Here is a 21,450-nt window from a genome sequence, read left to right as displayed (position 1 = left end):
GGGAGGGGCTGGTCCTCCGGAGGAGTGGGTGGAGGGGCTGGTCCTCCGGAGGAGTGGGTGAGGGGGGGCTGGTCCTCCGGAGGAGTGGGTGAGGGGCTGGTCCTCCGGAGGAGTGGGTGGGGGGCTGGTCCTCCGGAGGAGTGGGTGGGGGGCTGGTCCTCCGGAGGAGTGGGTGGGGGGCTGGTCCTCCGGAGGAGTGGGTGGAGGGGCTGGTCCTCCGGAGGAGTGGGTGGAGGGGCTGGTCCTCCGGAGGAGTGGGTGGGGGGCTGGTCCTCCGGAGGAGTGGGTGAGGGGCTGGTCCTCCAGAGTTGGCCCCTCCCATTCCCAATGTATCCATCAAACTGTCTGCGCTGAGACACCTCGGCAGCAAGTTAACTTGCAAACAGATCACAAAAAAGGGAGATTTTGTTTAAAGCAAGCCAAGCAACACCTCGCTCCCCATCTCCCTCCCCCCAAAAACTCACCCCGAGAGCATTTGTATTGAATAATCAAATAAAATATATCTGTTATTTCCATAATATAGAGACCAGCGCTCTGCTCAGTATCCCAATTGAGTTTGAATACAAATTTAATATACGTGATGTGGAGATGTCGATGTTGGATTGGGGTGGACAAGATGACAGGTGACAACACCAGGTTGTAGTCCGACAGGTAACTTCACCTGATAAAAGGCGTGGCGCTCTGAAAGCTAGCCATTGCAAATAAACCTGTTGGACTTTTAGGCTGGCACAGTGGTTAGCACTGCTGCCTCACAGTGCCAGGGACCTGGGCTTGATTCCTGGCTTGAGTTACTGTACGGAGTCTGCACATTCTCCCCGTGTCAGTGTGAGTTTCCTCGGGTGATCTGGTTTCTTCCCACAGTCCAAAAACGTGCAGGTTAGGTGCTAAACTGCCCCTTAGTGCGTCCTGCAGCGCATAGATAAAGGAGATTAATAGGGTGAACATGTGGGGTTGCAGAGATGGGGCCATCAGCAGAGACGCAATGGGCTGAATGGCATCCTTCTGTTCTGTAAGGATTATGTGACTATAACCTGGCATCACATAACCTCCCAAAATTTAATATGCAGTGGCACAGTGGTCAGCACTGCTGCCTCACAGCGCCAGGGACCTGGGTTCAATATCCAGCTTGGGTCACTGACTGTGTGGAGTTTACACATTCCCCTAGTGTCTGCATGGGGTTCCTCCCACAGTCTGAAAGACGTGCTGGTCAGGTACATTGGCCATGCTAAATTCTCCCTCAGTGTACCTCAACAGGCACCGGAGTGTGGCAACTAGGGGATTTTCACATTAACTTCATTGCAGTGTTAACGTAAGCCTACTTGTGACACTTAATAAAAGAACTAATCTAATATACGGCCTTTCCCTGCTTTTCAATTCCTTCCCTCCCGACACAAATGCCAGTGCTTGGTCTGCATTTTTAAAAAAAAACTATTTCTGACCTGTGTCACTAGTTTTTAGTGATGGTTTTTTTTTTAAATTCATTCGTGGGACATGGGCTGGCCAGCATTTATTGCCCACCCATTGTTGCCCTTGAGAAGGTGGTGGTGAACTGCCTTCTTGAATTGCTGCAGTCCACAGATGGTCAGTGGAGCAGAATATCCTGTTCTTTAAAGGATGAAATAACCTGTTGTTATTTTGAAGTAGAGATAATAGTTACCAGCAAAACGACAGAAACCCCGGACGTGGGGGGGGGAACAGGCTCGACGGGCCGAGTGGCAGCCTCCTGCTTATAGTTTCTATGTGGTTCTAAACAGCACAGCGTGCATGTTTCTTCCTGATTTTTCTGGCCCTCCCTCCGTACAAGCAGCTCAAGTGAGTCACGCGCAAAATAACACCACTAAATTTTACCAGTGTGATCAGAAATTGTTATTAAAATTTTAAAGTTGTGTTCTGGGGTCCTTCTGTGTATAAAAGCTTCCTGGCCATAGGCACTCCCACATCAGGTAGACAGACTTCCACTCTGTGACCACAAGAAACAAGTCGTACGCGAGATTCCCAGGAAGCTGCCATAACTCCCACATCTCGAGTAGATTACAGATCACGGATTTATTTGAGGAACCATACAGAATCCAGGAACCAAAAGAGAAAATGCTGGAAAATCCCAGCAGGTCTGGCACAGAGGTGTGGCTAGAGGGGGAACAGGGGAAGCGACTGCTCCCCCTGAGCACATTCTTCCAAAGCGACACCTTTTTCAACGGGGTGTTCCTCACAGGCCCCTCAGATCTCTTCCAGAGATCTGAAGTCCTCGATCCGTGTAATGCAATCGCGGGATGCGACAGTGTCCACACTGTGCCACATTTTTCTGACCTTACCAATAACGAGCACAGTTGGGGAACGATTCTTTAGCCGGCTCAGACAAAATCCTACCTTTGTTCTACAATGGGCAAGGATAGATTGTCTGGGTTAGCTTTGGTCTCCATTGAAATACAGTTGGCTACTGAGATAGATTATAATAAAAAGTAATAGATAACTCTGCTAGAATGAAGCCTAGACAAAAGAGGCTGTGTAGTTGATTCATACCTTTTTCATATTGCTTCGTTTTGTTTTAATTTTATGTTTAAAATGTAAAAATACACACGTGTTTTTATTATGTTTTGACTTTAAATACAAAATAAAAAGTATAATCAATTTAAAATTATTCGGTATGTGCCGTAGTGCCTTTTTTATGTGCTCGCTCCCCCTAACTTTAGAACCTGTCTATGCCCCTGGTCTGGCAGCGTCTGTAAGGAGAGAAAAGAGCTGATGTTTCAAGTCCAGGGTGGTCTCCAAAAATCCCTGCAGTGCAAAAGGAGGCCATCCAGCCTGCACTGACTCACCGAATTGAGAATCCCATTCCGGCCCACCTCTCTCCCCTCTCCAGTAACAAAAGACCCGCTGATGACACTGGTACAGTGGTCCATAAGGTCCTGTTGAGAGAAGGTATAGTGATCATTCCAGCTACCCAAATATGTCATTGGTGTTTTGAAGTCGCAATTCCAATGCCGCAATAGGTCTGGCGGTGTGCTCTGGCATACTGCCTCGAGGGTCTCGCATCATGGCTCACTGCGCACGGCACAACCTGGCACTGCTGGAGAGGGGGCAGCACCAGATGTTGACACGAAGGAGCTGCACAACTCCTCCAAAGAGGAAGACATTAAAAGGGTTGAGGACAACAAAGTCCAGGAGGCCAAGGTGCAAGGGAATGGGCCTTAGCATGAGCCAGATGGGGCAGGTATACATGAGGCCCTCCTAGTGCTCAGATGTCAGGAGGAAGATGCAACCTGTACCTTGTATCCTGTCGGTTATGCGCGCTGCCATCCCACTCATTGCAACCTAGCATTTCAGCCTGAGACTCAATACTGGCACACTTGGTGAAGCAATGTGCTGATCCTATGAAGGATGAAGAAGCTTCAGGAGCGAGTGTCTTTGCTCAGGTGAGGTGGAGAAGGGTGTCCTGGCCTCAGAGCTCAGAAGGCACTACCTCTCCTAGCACGTCGCCAGCGTCCTGGTTACTACAGCAGCCTAACAGAGGCAGGAGCTGCTCTACGATCCTCAGCAGACTGGCTGCTTTCAGCCTGGCCAAGCTCCTCAGGAGATCCATCTCCATCGATGGGACAACCCATCCTGCGTCACCTTAAAGGTGATCCGGAAAAGTCACCACCCGGTCCAAAGCAACATGGGGTATCCCACAGATCCTAATCCATTTGGAGATCACCCAGTCCTCTAAGTGAGGTGCCATCCACCAGCACACTTCCTATTTTAGATGCTGTGTCACTGTGGTGGTTTGGGGAGCAGACAATATGGGCCAGTACGGCAGGAGGGCCGGTGGTGTCACATTGATTGACAATACGGCTAAAGAAACACACTCACGAGACACACAAAATGGGTGTGATTCTATTTACACTGGTGAAAATGATATACAAGTGATCGACACCCATGCCTCCATTGTGCTTCTAATATTCCAGAATATTTTTTATCACTCCTGCCATTTCTCGTTGCTAGTCCAGCATTCACAGAGCTGGAGGTAGGCTTCTGATTGCCACGCTCTGTTGCCTATGACAAATTTGGAGGGTGTCCTTTGGAGGGAAGAGATTTGGAGGGCCCTGGCCCTGCCTCAAATCTCCTGCCGTGGAGCACCCTCCTCAGCCTGTGATGCTGCGGGTGATGGGGGTCACAGGAAGAGGGTTATTGGGATCAGCGGGACATGCCCAGAGTCACCGGGTCAGGTGGCCCTGGGGCGGCTAGCTGCTGGTCTTCCTCCCTGCGAATGCATGGCTGACTCCTCTTGGGGAAAAGGGGCGGCTGGAGTGAGGTTGAGTTGCCCTGCCTTCCTCTCACATTGACTCTGATTAAGGCCCATCAAGAATTACAGTGATGGAATGTGGCCCCCGCATCAATATATTTATCCTAGACTTCAGTGCGATGGCATACCATCACCAAGACCTTCAGGCTGAACGCGGACGAATCCACCGTTGCAATCTGTGGCAAGTAGCTGCCAACCCTTCCTGATATTCCGCAGACTTTCACTGAAGCTCCATTAACTGAGTTAGGGTTCAGTCCAGAGGCTCGTAATCAGACTTGGACTTAGCAGAATCCTGGCTTCCGCAGTCCTCTGAGTGCCGACAACGTTCCTCGGATATCCCTGCCTCCATCTACTGTGTGTGGGACCGTGCACTCTGCTCATCCGAACATGATCCTGAGACTGCTTTAGGACCAGGTCCCAGCAGAGTGCAGGCAGCTGCAGAGGGCACGGGGTGAGTGCTGTGATGGGTCTATGATGCTACCTTCTGCTTTCTCATCGGAGGTGCCCTTGGGACAGGGCGGGACGAGGGTCTGACTTTCACAGCTGCCTTCCAGAGGAGCATACAAAAGGAGGTAGGTTAGTGCATGTCGGGCAACTCGAAGACACCACAATGGGGACTCACGGTACGGTCTCCTGAGGGGTGAGCTGGGGCAGGGTCTTCCATTGGGTGTGTGGCATTGCTGACCTCACCATCACCACTGCCACAGCCTTGGTCTTCACTGGCCACTGGCACGACGGCATGCTCTTCACAGGGAGTGACGGTTTGGATTTCGACCACCCCATCCCTGGTCGGGGACCTCACCTTCCTGTGCTCAACCTGCAGGAAGACAAATGGAGTTTGTGTGAGCAGGACACATACCAAGGCTGAGGATAAGGATTCCTGCCTTGCAAGGGTGGAGGGTGGAGCATGCATGGGAAGAGGACATGAGCTACAGAAGATAGGAGCCTGGATAGAGACGTGAAGGAGTGTGCGAGATAGAAAGAGAGAGCAAGAGAGAGTGAGAGTGTGTTAGTAGTGACATCACTTGAGCTGGCAAGGTGTGAAATCCCTGTGAAGTGTCATCCCGCAAATGCCTGACGGATATATGAATGAGAAAAGTTGAGAGCAAGGACATGGTTGACATCTAAGTTTGCTGACACCACCACCGTAGTGGGTCGGATCTCAAACAATGACGAGACAGAGCACAGGAATGAGATAGAGAATCTGGTTGACAACAATAATGTCTCCCTCAATGTCAACAAAACAAAGGAGACTGTCACCGACTTCAGGAGCTGTAACGGTGATCAGGCCCCTGTTTACATCAATGGGGATGAAGTAGAAAGGGTCGAGAGCTTCAAATGTTTTGGTATCCAGATCTCCAACAGCCTGTCCTGGTCCCCCCATGCCAACGCCTCGACTTTCTTCAAAGACTAAAGAAATTTGGCACGTCCACTACAACTCTCACCAACTTTTACAGATACACCATAGAAAGCATTCTTTCTGGTTGTGTCACAGCTTGGTGTGGCTCCTGCTCTTCCCAACACCACAAGAAACTACAAAAAAAGTCGTGAATGGAGCCCAATCCATCACTCAAACCAGCCTCCCATCCATTGACTCTGTCTACACTTTCCACTGCCTCGGAAAAGCAGCCAGCATAATTAAGAACTCCACACACCCCGGACATAGTCTCTTGCATCTTCTTCCACCAGGAAAAAGATACAAAATTCTGGGATCATGAATCAACTGACTCAAGAACAGCTTCTTCCCTGCTGCATTCAGAACTATGAATGGACCTATCTGGCACTAGGTTGATCTTTCTCTACACCCTAGCTACGACTGTAACACTACATTCTGCATTCTCGTTTCCTTTGCTATGTATGGTGTGTTTTATAGTGCGCAAGAATCAATACTTTTCACTGTATGTTAATACGTGTGACAATAATAAATCAAATCAAAATCATCTTCCTTCTGCACTGGATGGCTGACCACTTCTGTGCTGCGTTAATGCTGACTACTGCTGGCACCACCTCCCAAGCCAGATTGGTGGGCTTCCTCCAACTAGGATGAGGGAGGTTTAGAGGGCATTACAGTGGGGCCTCCTTCAGCCACAATGAGGAAGGTTTAGAGGACATTGCGGTGGGGTCTCGAGTGCCCTGCAGGTGTTGACACCAAATTTTGTGGCAGCATGCTGCCCTTTCAGGTGGTCATGGACAAGAGATGTTGCAAAGAATGCACACAAGTGCAGCTTAAATATGGTGCCTGGTACGAGAACCACTAGGGTTTAAAACGGAACAAGGCAAATCAGAAGCCCATGATCCAACAATGCTGTGGAATGAATGTTGGATGCTTCCGCATGTGTGTGTGTATGTGTGTGTGCGCGCGCGTGTGCAATTAAGTATTTGCGTGAATGTTTTTGTTGTTGCTTGCTTTAATGTGTTAATGTTCTTCTCCTAATTGTGATAACGGCTTTGATACAGAGTTTAAATAAAAATTGGATTGGATTAAACTGAAATAAACTTTCGGATTTCCTTAATCTCTTGAGTGTCATCAATGGCCGTGGTTGTGCTTAGGAGGTAGAGGATATAAACACATATATAAAAATGTGGGAAGTTACTTTGAAAATAATTTTTTTGGGAAGTAGATTGAAATTTTAAAAGCAAAATATATAAATTGGAGTTTGAAAGGACCAATTTGAACTTTGAATAATCCTGGGTTCAAATTGTGATAGGAAACGATGTCAAGCTTGGAGGGAACTGTGCGCTCTTTGTCTAGGAGAGATTGTCACATCGTCACCTTGGAATGTGTTTTATTTTTATGTTTTCTTAACTGGCAGAGATTTCACCATCTTCTGTTCCTAACTTTGGTGATTAAGAATTGATATATAGGAGATTAAGGATTTTATTTTCAGTTTGACAGAGATTGAGACAAAATTAGTTCTTTTGGCTCCAAGCCGAAAGTATACTTTGTGTTTTGTTTTAAATAGACGGCTCGAGAGTAACAAGTCTAGCATAGAATCCTTACAGTGCAGAAGGAGGCCATTCGGCCCATCGGGTCTGCACTGACACCAATTCCCACCCCAGGCCCTATCCCTGCTAATCCCGCTAACCTATCATGTCCCGGGACACTAAAGGCTAATATAGCATGTCCAATCAACTTAACCTGCACATCTTTGGACTGTGGCAGGAAACGGGAGCACCTGAGGGAAAGCCACACAAACACGGGGAGAATGTGCAAACTTCACAGTGACCCAAGCCGGGAATCGAACCTGGGTACCTGGAGCTGTGAGGCAGCAGTGCCAACCACTGTGCCACCGTCCCGCCCAAGCAGCTTCAAGATTGTTCATCACAACCTAGTGACACGGGGACATTGATAGGACACAGATAGGATGATATGCATTGATAGGATGCAGAGCTGGGCTGAAAAGTGGCAGATGGAGTTTAACCCTGACAAGTGTGAGATGATTCATTTTGGTAGGACAAACTTGCAAAGATATTTTGGCCTTGGAGGGAATGCAGAGGAGGTTTACTAGGCTGATACCGGAGTTGAGGGGGTTGAGCTATGAGGAGAGGCTGAATAAACTGGGCTTGTACTCGTTAGAGTTTAGAAGAATGAGGGGAGATCTCATTGAGACGTATAAGATGATGAATGGGATGGATAGGATAGAGGTGGAGAGACTCTTCCCGCTCAAAAAAGACAGTAGGACTAGGGGGCACAGCCTCAAGATAAAAGGGGGGCGGTTTAGAACGGAGTTGAGGAGGAACTTCTTCACTCAAAGGGTGGTGAATCTCTGGAATTCTCTGCCCGTTGAAGTGGTGGAGGCTGCCTCGCTAAATATTTTTAAGACGCGGGTTGATGGGTTTTTGATAAGAGAGGGGATTAAGGGTTATGGGGAGAAAGCGGGAAAGTGGAACTGAGCAGCGACAGATCAGCCATGATCTTATTGAATGGCAGGGCAGGCTCGAAGGGCTGGATGGCCTACTCCTGCTCCTATTTCTTATGTTCTACGTTCTTATGAATGCAACTTACAGGGTCAACAGCAGGGTTCTGAGGAATGTGGAGGAACAGAGAGATCTTGGGGTTCATATCAGAGATCTCTGAAGGTTGCCACTCAAGTGGATAGAGCTGTGAAGAAGGCTTATAGTGTGTTAGCATTTATTAACAGGGGGTTTGAGTTTAAGAGCCGTGGGGTTATGCTGCAACTATACCGGACCTTGGTGAGACATTTGGCATATTGTGTTCAGTTCTGGTCACCTCACTATAAGAAGGATGTGGAAGCATTGGAGAGAGTGCAGAGGAGATTTACCAGGATGCCGCCTGGTTTGGAGGGTAGGTCTTTTGAGGAAAGGTTGAGGGAGCTGGGGCTTTTCTCTTTGAAGCGAAGGAGGATGAGAGGCAGCTTAATAGAGGTTTATAAGATGATGAGAGGGATTGATAGAGTGGACGTGCAGGGACTATTTCCTCAGGTGGATGTAGCTGTTACTAGGAAGCATAACTATAAGGTTCATGGTGGGAGATATAGGAGGGATGTCCAAGGTAGATTCTTCACTCAGAGAGTGGTTGGAGTGTGGAATAGACTGCCTGCTCTGATAGTGGACACTTTAGGAACTTTCAAGCGTTTACTGGATAGGCACATGGAGCACACCAGAATGATAGTGAGCGGGATAACTTGATCTTGGGATTGGACATAGCTCAGCACAACATTGAGGGCTGTAGGGCCTGTACTGTGCTGTAATGTTCTATGTTAGTGTGCAAACTCCACACAGTGTCCCAAGCGGGAATGGAACCTGGGTCCCTGGCGCTGCAAGATAGCAGTGCTAACCACTGTGCCATCGCGCAGCCCCATTGTTACAACAAGCTCAAGTTGCCTACTGGGCTAACTGGTATCTCTGACTTGTGTTTCAGAAAGTACCTAACAGTGCAAAGTTCTGTAGTTGTAACTGGTTGTAAAGCACGTTGGGATGGATCATGGTTGCGGATCGAGCTTACCATCTGCTGTTCGACAGTCGTATCGCCCACATCATGCTGTGTCAGCAAAGGCAAGATGGACGTAGTGTACGTGTCCCACCACAAGTTCAAAAAGTCTATGAACATCGAGTCGGAGGGGGACATGTGCTCTTGTATAACACTCCTTGTCTGAGGGTCGTACTTGTGATGCCAGGGCTTAGTTGGTCCCAGGAAATGAACCACTTTCACCGCCGAACCAAACCTGCCAGGGGAGGAGGAGATGGCGACACAGTAAGCAAAGATTCCAGCCATTAGGAAAAGTGCAAACATCTTGCATCAAGCACAAACAATTGGTGATCGCCAATTGATGAAATACAAGCTCATCAGAGGACTGCGACTATCTGTAACCCAAAGGGATGATTTTGCAATGGCGGATAATCAAATCAAGATAATCGTGGGACCTCCGACCACAACACGGTTTCCAGGAACCAATCACAAAGTTTTTGAAGTTGATTTATTAGTGTCGCAAGTAGTTTGTTTTACACAGAGGGTGGTGGGCTCCTGGAACTCGCTGCCTGGTGAGGTAGTGGAAGCAGGTACAATAGTGACTTTCAAGGGGTGTCTGGACAAATACATGAATAGGATGGGAATAGAGGGATATGGTCCCTGGAAGCGTAGGGAGGTTTTATTTCAGTCGGGCAGCGTGGTCGGTGCAGGCTTGGAGAGCCAAAGAGTCTTTCCCTGGGCTGTAATTTTTGTTGTTCTTTATTAGCATCGCAATGAATTTGCTGCAAAAATCCTCTAGTCGCCACCCCCCAGCACCTATTTCGGGTACACCAAGGGAGAATCTAGCACGGCCAACGCACCTAACCAGAACATCTGTCGCACTGTGGGAGGAAAGTGGAGCACCCGGAGGAAATCCACGCTGACATGGGGAGACATGCAAACCCCACACAGTCGGTGACCCAAGCCTGGGAGTTGAACCGGGTCCCTGGTGCTGTGAGGCAGTAGTGCTAACCGCCATGCAAGTCAAAATGCCACAAGTTGGAATCAATTTCCCTACCGGAACAATGGGGCCTGGTTTTGTCAGCGGGGGCGAGGCAATACATTTACCAGCAAACTACAAGCTCGTTTCCTGTGGGCTTTGGGTACTCGTTCTGACATTTCTCAGATATCTGCCAACGGGATACAGCCATCACTCCCTGGAAAGGTTTTAGACCACCGGTGCAAAAATATCCCAGCAAAATTAATGAGACCAGCCAACGAGGCAAAGGCAGGATTTTCAACTGGCAGTTCGTGGCCTCATTTCTGTTTCCAAGACCAATTTTCAGGTTTCCAGGCTACAGCTTGGCCAGAGAGTGTGCTGCCAGCGGCTCACAGCGACCATTCTCCGTAGCAACCTGGGTCACCAAAGGGTGCAGAGGGCCCGGCGTTTGCATGGGAAGTTTCACAACATCAAATCTATAGACCATACTTATAGAAATATCAAAAGATGGTGGTGTAAAGTTGAAACCAATGTTGCAAATTTGAAAAACAACGCGTGGGTTATGTGGATTGGCCATGCTAAATTGCCCCTTAGTGTCGGGGAATTAGTGGGGGAATAGGGTCTGGGTGGGATTTTAGTCAGCGTTGGCTCAATGGGCTGAAGATTAACCTCGTGCACTGTAGGGATTCTACGATTCTACGAAACAAGACATCAACTTTTAAACATCAAAGAACAAAGAACAATACAGCACAGCAATGAGGCCCTTCGGCCCTCCAAGCCTGTACTGCGCATTGGTCCAACTAGGCCATTCGTTTGTATCCCTCCATTCCCAGGCTGCTCATGTGACTATCCAGGTAATTCTTAAACGATGCCAGCGTCTGCCTCCACCACCCTACTCGGCAGTGCATTCCAGGCCCCCACCACTGTCTGCTTAAATAAAGTCCCTCTGATATCAGAGTTATACCTCGCCCCTCTCACCTTGAGCCCGTGACCCCTTGTGATCGTCACCTCCGACCTGGGAAAAAGCTTCCCACTGTTCACCCTATCTATATCCTTCATAATTTTGTACACCTCTATTAGGCCTCCTCCCATTCTCTGTCTTTCCAGGGAGAACAACCCCAGTTTACCCAGTCTCTCCTCATAGCTAAACAACCCCAGTTTACCCAGTCTCTCCTCGTAGCTAACATCGAGGTAAACATCCTGGTAAACCTTCTCTGCACTGTCTCCAAAGCCTCCACGTCCTTCTGGTAGTGCGGCAACCAGAATTGGACACAGTACTCCAAATGTGGCCTAACCAACGTTGTACACAGCTGCAACATCAGACTCCAGCTTTTATACTCTATACCCTGTTCTATAAAGGCAAGCATACCATATGCCTTCTTCACCATGAAATACTGATCACCTTAACTCAAGCGTCATAAAGTCAAAGATTGTCCCTACCAATATTTAAACATTGGTCAGAAAGCAAGTCTTCATATGTAATATAAAACCACAAGCTGATGGGAAGAAGTGGAGAAGAATCCTACAAAATATTTTCCTGCTTTTTTTTTACTCACTCATGGGACACTGGCTGGCCAGAATTTATTGCCCATCTGTTGTTGCCTGAGGGCAGTTTAGTGTTAACCACATTGCTGTGGCTCTGGAGTCACGTGTAGGTCAGACCGTGGTACAGCGGTTAGCACAGCTCCAGGGACCCTGGTTCGATTCCGGTCTTGATTGACTGTGTGTGGAGTCTGCACGTTCTCTCTGTGTCTGCGTGGGTTTGCTCCGGTTTCCTCCCACAGTCCAAAAGGTGTGTTGGTTAGGTTGATTGGCCATGCTAAAATTGTGCCTTAGTGTCAGGAAGATTATCAAAGTAAATATGTAAGGATACAGAATGGGTCTGAGTGGGACTGTTGTCAATGCAGGTTTGATGGGCTGAATGTCTCCCTTCTGCAGTGTAGGGATTCTATGGTCTCCACTTTTGGAGTCCAGACCTTTAGTTGCCTCTGCCTTAAGCTCTGATATTCCTTCCTTACATTTTTCTGCTTCTCGATTTCCTCCTTTGGGGTGGCCCTCAAAACCTTCCCTAAAGGACACGAGCAATCCAGATGGGTTTTTCCAACAATCAAACAATGCTTTCATGAACATCAGTAGATACTTAATTCACGTTCCACTATCTGCCGTGGCGGGATTCGAACCCGGGTTTCCAGAACATTAGTTGAGTTTCTGTATTAATAATCTAGCAATAAGACCACGAGGCCATCCCCACCCCCTTTTATATGTGCCTAGCAACTAGAAATTACTGGTTATAGCAGCAACAGCCTGCATTTATATAGTACCTTCAAAAAGGTAATAAAAAGTCCCAAGGTGCTTCTCAGGAGTATAAATAAAGTTTGAGACAAGCTTGGTTGGGAGATAGGTTTTAAGGGCCATTCTAAAGGAGGAAAGCGAGAAGCAGAAAAATGTGAGGAAGGAATTTCAGAGCTTAAGGCAGAGGCAACTAAAGGTCTGGACTCCAAAAGTGGAGACCATAGAATCCCTACAGTGCAGAAGGGAGACATTCAGCCCATCAAACCTGCACTGACTATAGTCCCACTCAGACCCATCCCTGTATCCCTACATATTTACCCTGTTAATCTTCCTGACAGTAAGGGTAATTTTAGCGTGGCCAATCAACCTAACCCACTCATCTTTGGGTTGAGGGAGGAAACCCACGCAGACACTGGGAGAACATGCAAACTCCACACAGACAGTCAATCAAGACCGGAATCAAACCAGGGTCCCTGGAGCTGTGGGGTAGCTGTGCTAACCACTGTATCACCATGCCGCCCAGAGACGCGCCGAGATTTTGAAGGAGGTTGCAGCGTCAGAGACAGGGGACTTGTAAACAAGGATAACCAGACTGGGAAACCAGTGCAGCTCAGCAAGCTACAACAGACAGGAGTTGGTTTTGAATTAGGTGACTGACAATGGACTGGAAAACGCTCGTACTACAGATATGGAAATCTGAAACAAAGACAGAAAATGCTAGATAAACCCATCACATCTGGCAACATCTGTGGAGAGAGAAACAGAGTTGATGTCGAGTCCATGTGACTCTACTGACAGGGAGCAACGTGATGGATACTGTTTAAGGGGGACTGGAGCAGAGAATGTTATCTTTGTTTCTTTCTTCCCTCGAGAGTGGTGAACATGTGGAATTCACTCCCACAGAAAGTAGTTGAGGCCAAACAGTGTGATTTCAAGAAGAAATTAGATATAGCTCTTGGAGCTAAAGGGGGCAAGGAATATTGTGGGGGAGGGCAGGTGCTTGCGTGGGTGGGGGGGGTGCAGGGAGTGGATGGTGGAGCTACGTGATAGAATCAGGATATTGAATTTGATGATCAACCGTGATCATAATGAATGGTGGAAGCTGTTTCTAGTTTCTACATTAGAGATTTGAACCGAGTTGCATTAAGAATATAAACAATTTACTCTATATCTATTTGCTCTCTGTAAATTCAAGCAGTTTAAGACCCATTTCTGGACTCACCTAATTCATTCCATCTGTACAGTCAGCAAAACAAAGAGTTGCTCACCAACCTCTACAGATGCACGACAGAAAGCATTCTTTCTGATTGTATCACAGCTTGGTATGGCTCCTGCTCTAAGCAAAACCACAAGAAACTACAAAGAGTTATGAATGAAGCCCAGTTCATTAAGCAACCAACCTCCCATCCATTAACTCTATCTACACTTCCCGCTGCCTCAGAAAAGCAACCAGCCTAATTAATGACCCCACACACACCAGACATTCCTTCCTCCATCAGGAAAGATACAAAAGTCTGAGGTCACGTACCAACTGACCCAAGAACAGTTTCTTCCCTGCTGCTATCAGACTTTTGAATGGACCTACCTCGCATTAAGTTGATCTTTCTCTGCACCTTAGCTATGACTGTAACACTACATTCTGTACCCTCTCCTTTCCTTCTCTATGAATGGTATGCTTTGTTTGTATAGCACGCAGGAAGCAATACTTCTCACCTGTATACTAACACAAGTGACAATAATAAATCAAAAATCAGTTAGCTGGATGGTTTGTTTATGATGCAGAGTGGCGCCAACATTGTGGGTTCACTTCCTGTACTGGCTGAGGTTATTTGTGAAGATCACACCTTCTCAACACTTGCCTCTTGCCTGAGGTGTGGTGATCCTTGGGTTAAATCACCACCAGTCAGCTCTGTCCCTATGGTCATCTGGGACTATGGTGACTTTAGTATTATTGCTTAAGCGATCATATAGTTCAATACCGAGGTCTGATTGTTCATTACATATTAAGCTGACAGATAAAGGTTCCACGCTAAAAATTTTGCCTTGCTCATCATAATGATAGACCATACTCACTGCTTGAAGGCAGGGAGGTAGCTATATATGGCAATGCCACCGAGGTTGTAGATGAACGGTAAGTGTTTCTGGATATCCTTTGTAGACCAGCTACTGAAGAAACTATTCAACAAGCCTTGGTCGCCACCTAAAATGTATAGAACAAGGAAAAAGACATGAAAACAGAGAGGCAAATGATCATCCAAAGGTATGCGGGTTAGGTGGATTGGCCGTGCTAAACTGACCCTAGTGTCAGGGGGATTAACAGGGTAAAAGTGTAGGGTTACAGGAATGGGGCCTGGGTGGGATTGTGGTTGGTGCAAATTCGATGGGCCAAATGGCCTCCTTTTGCAATGTAGGGATTCCATTGGAAACAAATGAATTTCCCAAATCTCTATTAACAATACAGCAATATTGGACCAGTGGTATAATTTCTTTCCTCCCTTTTATACCATTCCCTGACCAAAGAATTAGAATCATTAAAAGAAGCAATTTTTTAAATAGTTAGATGAAAATTAGACCCACAGACAACACCATTTCAGAAACATTTGGACATCCTGTCCCACCATTCAGCCCAGCAAGACTGCTCTGCCATTCAATTAGATCACAGCCGATATCTCTTAATTCCTAGTTCCAAATCACAAGTAAAGAAATAACCAATAGAATGGATGGAGGAAAATGCATTGGATGTGGACAAGATCTAGACAAGATACCAAACCGTGCATCTTAGCAGCAAGGCAGGATGTGTGGGATAACACTTACAAGAGACAACACTTACAAGAGACAACACAGTGATAAACCAACAACAACCAAATGGCATAAGGACAACATAATGAAGGAGGTTCTGCATCTAGGTAGCACCTTTCACAGCCTCAAGGCATTCCAAAGCACTCAGCAACCAATGACGTACTATAAAGTGCCACTATAATGGAACTCCCATACACAATTCATGCACCAACTACAGGAATGAAGTAACACAGATGTGTCCCAGACTTCTATCCTGGGTCTCTGGGTTACTAGTCCAGTGACAATACCACCAAGTCCCCCAGTGATCACTTTCAGACAAAGGGGAGTTTTATTAGGGCATCTAATACTAAGTCAAAAACTTAAACTGTGTCTTTGAGTTTTGGAGCGAATCTTTGCCCGAATCAGTATCGGATTCAGCACAGCACTCCACACAAAGTTTCTAAAAACAGGGAAAGAAACAGCAAGGTTCTTTAACCAGAAATCCTCACCGAGTCGGAACAGGAAACATAAAGCATCAGACTTAAATAATATGCAGATAGTGATAAAGATTGGGAAAGATAAATGAATAGTAGGAGAGAGGGGGAGGAGGGGTCGTTAGTGGGAGGGTGAAGGGGAGAGGGAGGGAGAGAAGGATGTGAAAAAAATATCTTTCGCCAACATTATCTTTTTTCCCCAGGGATCAGGCTCCATATTTGTAAATTTATTTTTTCAGTGCTCCAGAATGCACTGCATCATCCTCTCGAGCCATCGCTCAAAAGGCAGACTTGCATTTGAATATCACCTTTCAGAACCAGTGGATTTCACAAAGTGCTTGGCAACCAATGAAGTGCTTTTAAAGATGCAGAAAACGAGGAGAAACAGAAGCTCATTCCCACAAAGTAAACAGCAATGTGATGAAGGGCAGAAAATCGGATTTGTGTGGCGTCGACTAAAGAATAAATGTTGGCCGGAACTTTAGTGTCGACTCCCCTGCCCTTCTTTAATATAAAGGCGTGAATACTTTTCTGTCAACCCAAGAGGCCATGATGTGGAGATGCCAGCGTTGGACTGGGGTAAAACAGAATGAAATGCCACAACACCAGCGTGGGCCCATGTTTAACATCTCATCCCAAAGATAAACCCCTCAGGCAGTGCAGTACTCCCACAGTGAAGCACTGGGAGTGTCAACCTTGACACTGTCAAGTGCTAGAATGGGCGACATGGTGGCACAGTGGTTAGTACTGCTGCCTCATAGCACCGGGGACCTGGGTTCAATTCTCAGCTTGGGTCACTGATCGTGTGAAGTCTGCACATTCTCCCTGTGTCTGCGTGGGTTTCCTCCTGGTGCTCCGGTTTCCTCCCAGAGTTCAAAGATGTGCGGATTCAGTTGGATCGGCCATGCTAAATTGTCCCATAGGATGCTAAAGTTGAATCCTGTACTTCAAAGAGTGCTTTGGATCAGCCAGACTAGAGTTATCCCTTCATGTCCTGCCCTTGTATCAGTGCTAAAGTCCAGATGAACGAGACTGAATGAGATGAGAATTAGACTTACCATCAAAGCTACCATTCTCTCTGGCAAACTGCAGTAACTGATTGTAGGTTTCAATGGAAGGCCTGTATACGAACACACCAGTATTAAAGAGGTCTGGCCAGCCGGGATCTGGGGCAGCAGACAACTCTTCTCTGTCAAAGAGGTCATCAATGTTATCACATACCTGTAAAGTGACATTAAAAACACAGAGAGAGAGAGAGAGAGTGAGGGGCTTGGAGGGAAAGATTCCAGTTTAAAGGCTTAAAAAATAACCAACTTGTAACCACTCAGTGCCATTACTCTGATGGTTTAAAAACTTCCCAGTAAAGTACAGTCTAACTTTGCCAGTCCAGAATACTTGGGAATTTGGCATGTTTGTTATGTTACAGGTGCGCCATAGAAAGCACCCTTTCCAGATCTATCACAACTTGGCATGGCTCCTTCTCTGACCAAGATCGCAAGAAACTACAAAGAGTTGTGAATGTAGCTCAGTCGATTACATAAACCCACCCACTGTCTCTGTCCACACTTCCAGTTACCTCGGCAAAGCAGCCAGCATAATTAAGCCCAGGCAGTCTCTCTTCCACCTTCTTTTGTTGGGAAAAAGATACAAAAGCCTGAGGCCATGTACCAACTGACTCAAGAACAGCTTCTTCCCTGCTGCTGTCAGACTTTTGAATGGACTTAACTCGCACTGAGTTGATCTTTCTCTACACCCTAGCTATGACTGTGACACTACATTCTGCGCTCTCTCCATCTCTCCTATGTACTTTATGAATGGTACGTTTTGTCTGCAGAGAGCACAAGAAACAATACTTTTCTCTGTATCCCAATACATGTGACAATATGCATGGTTTTGAATGTGGGAAGTCACATCTTACTAACTTAACTGAGTTTTTTTCAGGAGGCGACATAAACGATTGGCAAGGGAAGGGTGGTGGATGTTGTTTACATGGACTTTCATTAAGGCATTTGGCAAAGTCCCCCATGGCAGGCGCTGGCACAAAAGATTAAATCTCACAGGATCAGGGGTGAATTAGCTAGTGGATTCAGAACTGGCTTGGTCATTGAAGCAGTGGAAGGGTGTTTTTCTGGAGAGGTCTGTAACTAGTGGTGTTCCACAGGAATCAGTGCTGGGACCTCTTCTATTTGTAATATATATAAATGACTTGGAAGAAAATGTAGCTGGTCTGATTAGCAAGTTTGCAGATGACACTAAGATTGGTAGAGTTGCAGACAGTGATGAAGATTGTCAGAGAATACAGCAGGATATAGATAGGCTGGAAAATTGGGCAGAGAAATGGCAGATGGAATTTAATCTGGACAAATGCAAGGTGATGCATTTTGGTAGATCTAATTCTGGTGGGAGCTATAAACTAAATGGCAGAACCATCAGGAGTATAGACACACAGAGATCTGGGAGTACAGGTCCACAGACCCTTAAAAGTGGCAGCACAGGTGGAAAAGGTGGTGAAGAAAGCATGTGGCATGCTTGCCTTCATCGGATGGAGCATCGAGTATAAATGTTGGCAAATTATTTTACAGTTGTATAAGACATTGGTTCGGCCACATTTGGAATGCTGTATCCAATTCTGGTCGCCACACCACCAGAAGGACGTGGAGGCTTTGGAAAGAGTACAGAAAAGGTTTACCAGGATGTTGCCTGGTATGGAGGGTATTAGCTATGAGGAAAGATTGAATAAACTGGGATTGTTCTCCCTAGAAAGACAGAGATTGACAGGCAATCTGATAGAAGTTAATAAAATTACGAGGGGCACAGCTGTTATGTGCTCTGTCTGAGGCCAGAACTCTCCATTCACCTGACGAAGGGACAAACCCCAAAAGCTTGTGAGTTTACTATCAAATAAATTGATTGGACTTAAACCTGGTGTTGTCAGACTTCTTGCTGTGTTTACCTCAGTCCAACGCCAGCATCTCCGCATCATGACTGCCTCACAGCACCAGGGACCCAGGTTCATTTGGGTTTTGGAGTTTGCACATGGGTTTGAGTGGATTTTCTCTGGGTGTTCTTGTTCCCCTCCCACAGTCCAAAGGTACACAGGTCAGGTGGATTGTCCAAGGTAAATTGCCCCTTGGTTTCCCAGATGTGTAGGTTAGGAGATTAGGAGTAAATACATGAGGTTGTGGGTCAGATTGTTATTGGTGCAGACTCGATGGGCCAACTGGTCTGTGCACTGCCAGGATTCTACAATTATACCCAAGTGAGATCCTAGACTCAAATTCTGCAACCTGGATAGCACGATGGTATAGTGGTTAGCACTACTGTCTCACAGCGCTAGGGGCCTGGGTTCAATTCCCGGCTTGGGTCATTGTGCAAACTCCGCACAGACATTCTCCATGTGTCTGCGTGCATTTCCTCCAGGTGCTCCAGTTTCCTCCCACAATCTGAAAGACGTACTTGTTAAGTGCTTTGACCGGAACAGGCACCAGAGTGTGGTGACTAGGGGAACTTCACAGTAACTTCATTGCAGTGTTAATGCAAGCCTTACTTGTGACAATAATGAATAAACTTTACTTTCCAGAATGTTTGCAAAAAATCTCAAGCAGCTGCCAAAGGGCATTGATCTCAGAGAGCTGCAGCTGTGTTGAAGTCTCAATTCCCCATAGACCCGGCTAATAAACAGATTTCACCCAGAGCTGCAGTAAGAGTCTAACCTCAAGTGCACAGCACCTGAGGGAATGGGGAAGAGGAAGGAACACAAGAGGATTAATGCTTATCTCAATAATCCACATTGCTCTAAATCTCAGCCTGCTATCACCTGGGATGCTGCTTCTCATGAACAGTTTTTTGTATTCATTCGTGGGACATGGGCATGGCTGACTGGCCCGCATTTATTGCCCATCCCTCGTTGCCCGAGGGCAGTTGAGAGTCAACCACATTGCTGTGGCTCCGGACTCGCATGTAAGCCAGACCAGGTAAGGACGGCAGATTTCCTTCCCTAAAGGACATTAGTGAACCAGATGGGTTTTTCCAACAATTGACAATGGCCTCATGGTCATCAGGAGATTCTTAATTCCAGATTTTATTTTTAATGGAATTCAAATTCCACCATCCGCCTTGGTGGGATTCGAACCCAGGTCCCCAGAATATTAGCTGAGTTTCTGGATTAATAGTCTAGTGATAATACCACTCAGCCATCACCTCCTCCTAACATTGCCAACATCCTGCACGTAGGCCTTTACCTTTGACCCCCAGCTTTTTAACACCAACCCCAACACAGTACACATCATGTAAATTTTAATTTCTTTCACTCAGTGACCTCTCCCCCATTAGTTCATCTCACCCCACGCTGCTGCACCCCGCATATAGAGAAAGTCGGAACTCACCAAAGTGTCAGCATCCATGAACACACACTTTGAATACTGAACAAGGCACCAGCAGTGAATTTTGGTAAACGTTATGCCGAGTTCTGGTCTGGACAACAGGGCCAGGTGGGCAGAGTCACCACTGTCCAGGACATCAACTTCGATGGCCTCGTCAAAGAGTTGTTTAAGGACATGCCTGGATTTTGTAACAAAATTGAAAAAATATGAGTAAAGGGAGTCAGTGGACATTGGCATTTCAATGGATCAACAGAAGCAAATATTGACTCAGAATTGGGATGGGCAAACGAGGGGGGCGGATAGGCCTCAAAGATAATAACTTCAAAAGCAGTTTGTTAACATTCAGGGTTTGGTCATTGCTTCGACAGAGTGTTGAGAATGTCCTCTTTCACCTCCATGGGAATGTGAGCCCTCCGAATGGTGGTAGAGAACTTCTGCCCTATTGCAAAGCAAATATTGACTCAGAATTGGGATGGGCAAACGAGGGGGGCGGATAGGCCTCAAAGATAATAACTTCAAAAGCAGTTCGTTAATATTCAGGGTTTGGTCATTGCTTCGACAGAGTGTTGAGAATGTCCTCTTTCACCTCCATGGGAATGTGAGCCCTCCGAATGGTGGTAGAGAACTTCTGCCCTATTGCAGAGGAATAATCCTGTAACCCCTATGACTTGCAAAATCTCACTCACCGCCCTGTCTGGAGACAATACACATCTCTCTCCACTCACACTGTCTGCATCTTTAAGACTTGAATAGCAGGTTAGCTGCAAAGACTTGCATTCTAATCAGTATTCTGTGAACTGTGTGTGTCTTTATATGCCTTTCTCTGATCAGAACCTTCCACACACGTGACAAAGGAACAGCGTTTCCAAAAGCTTGTGGGATTACTGTCAAATAAACTGGTTGGACTTAAATCTGGTGTTGTGAGACTTCTTACTGTGTTTACCCCAGTCCAACTCTACATCATGACTATTGCAGAGGCCTAGCGATACAGGATTCCTTGTACCAATAAAATTGCTCTAGTGACCTCAGTGCCATTGGAAGGAAGCACTTCAAATGGGTCCACTGGATTAAAATGCTTCCAATCGGAGGTGTGTAATGTGAAGTGTTGTGAGTCTGCTGCTGACTCTTGGGGCCTCTGGACCAGCATCAGGACCAACCTGGGGCATCTGTCACCAGGTCCACTTTAATTTTCTTTTCCCTGGCATGTTTAAAAATGATGTGGAGATGCCAGCATTGGACTAGGGTGGGCACAGCAAGAAGAAACACAATGCCAGGTTAAAGTCTAACAGGTTTATTTGGAATCATGAGCTTTT

General features: G+C 46.7%; 1 protein-coding gene across 2 annotated transcripts in view; it reads right to left on the bottom strand.

Moving 5' to 3' along the window:
• The window catches only part of gyg2 (glycogenin 2), a 102,869-nt gene that overhangs the window by 48,198 nt on the left and 33,221 nt on the right, over positions 1–21,450 (bottom strand). The window contains exons 3-7 of one of the 2 annotated variants that reach the window (XM_080197661.1): positions 20,141–20,315; positions 16,814–16,976; positions 14,557–14,683; positions 9,249–9,468; positions 4,905–5,099 (exon numbers count right to left, since the gene is read on the bottom strand). In XM_080197661.1, coding sequence (XP_080053787.1) covers positions 4,905–5,099; positions 9,249–9,468; positions 14,557–14,683; positions 16,814–16,976; positions 20,141–20,315 — 880 coding nt within the window. The remainder of the gene's footprint in view (positions 1–4,904; positions 5,100–9,248; positions 9,469–14,556; positions 14,684–16,813; positions 16,977–20,140; positions 20,316–21,450) is intronic. The other variant, XM_080197662.1, reaches the window with a different exon arrangement.

The sequence above is a fragment of the Carcharhinus amblyrhynchos genome, chromosome 10 (assembly GCF_965287045.1).
Source record: "Carcharhinus amblyrhynchos chromosome 10, sCarAmb.v2.hapA, whole genome shotgun sequence".
NCBI lineage: Eukaryota > Metazoa > Chordata > Chondrichthyes > Carcharhiniformes > Carcharhinidae > Carcharhinus > Carcharhinus amblyrhynchos.
This window is presented reverse-complemented; position numbering and strand designations above follow the sequence as displayed.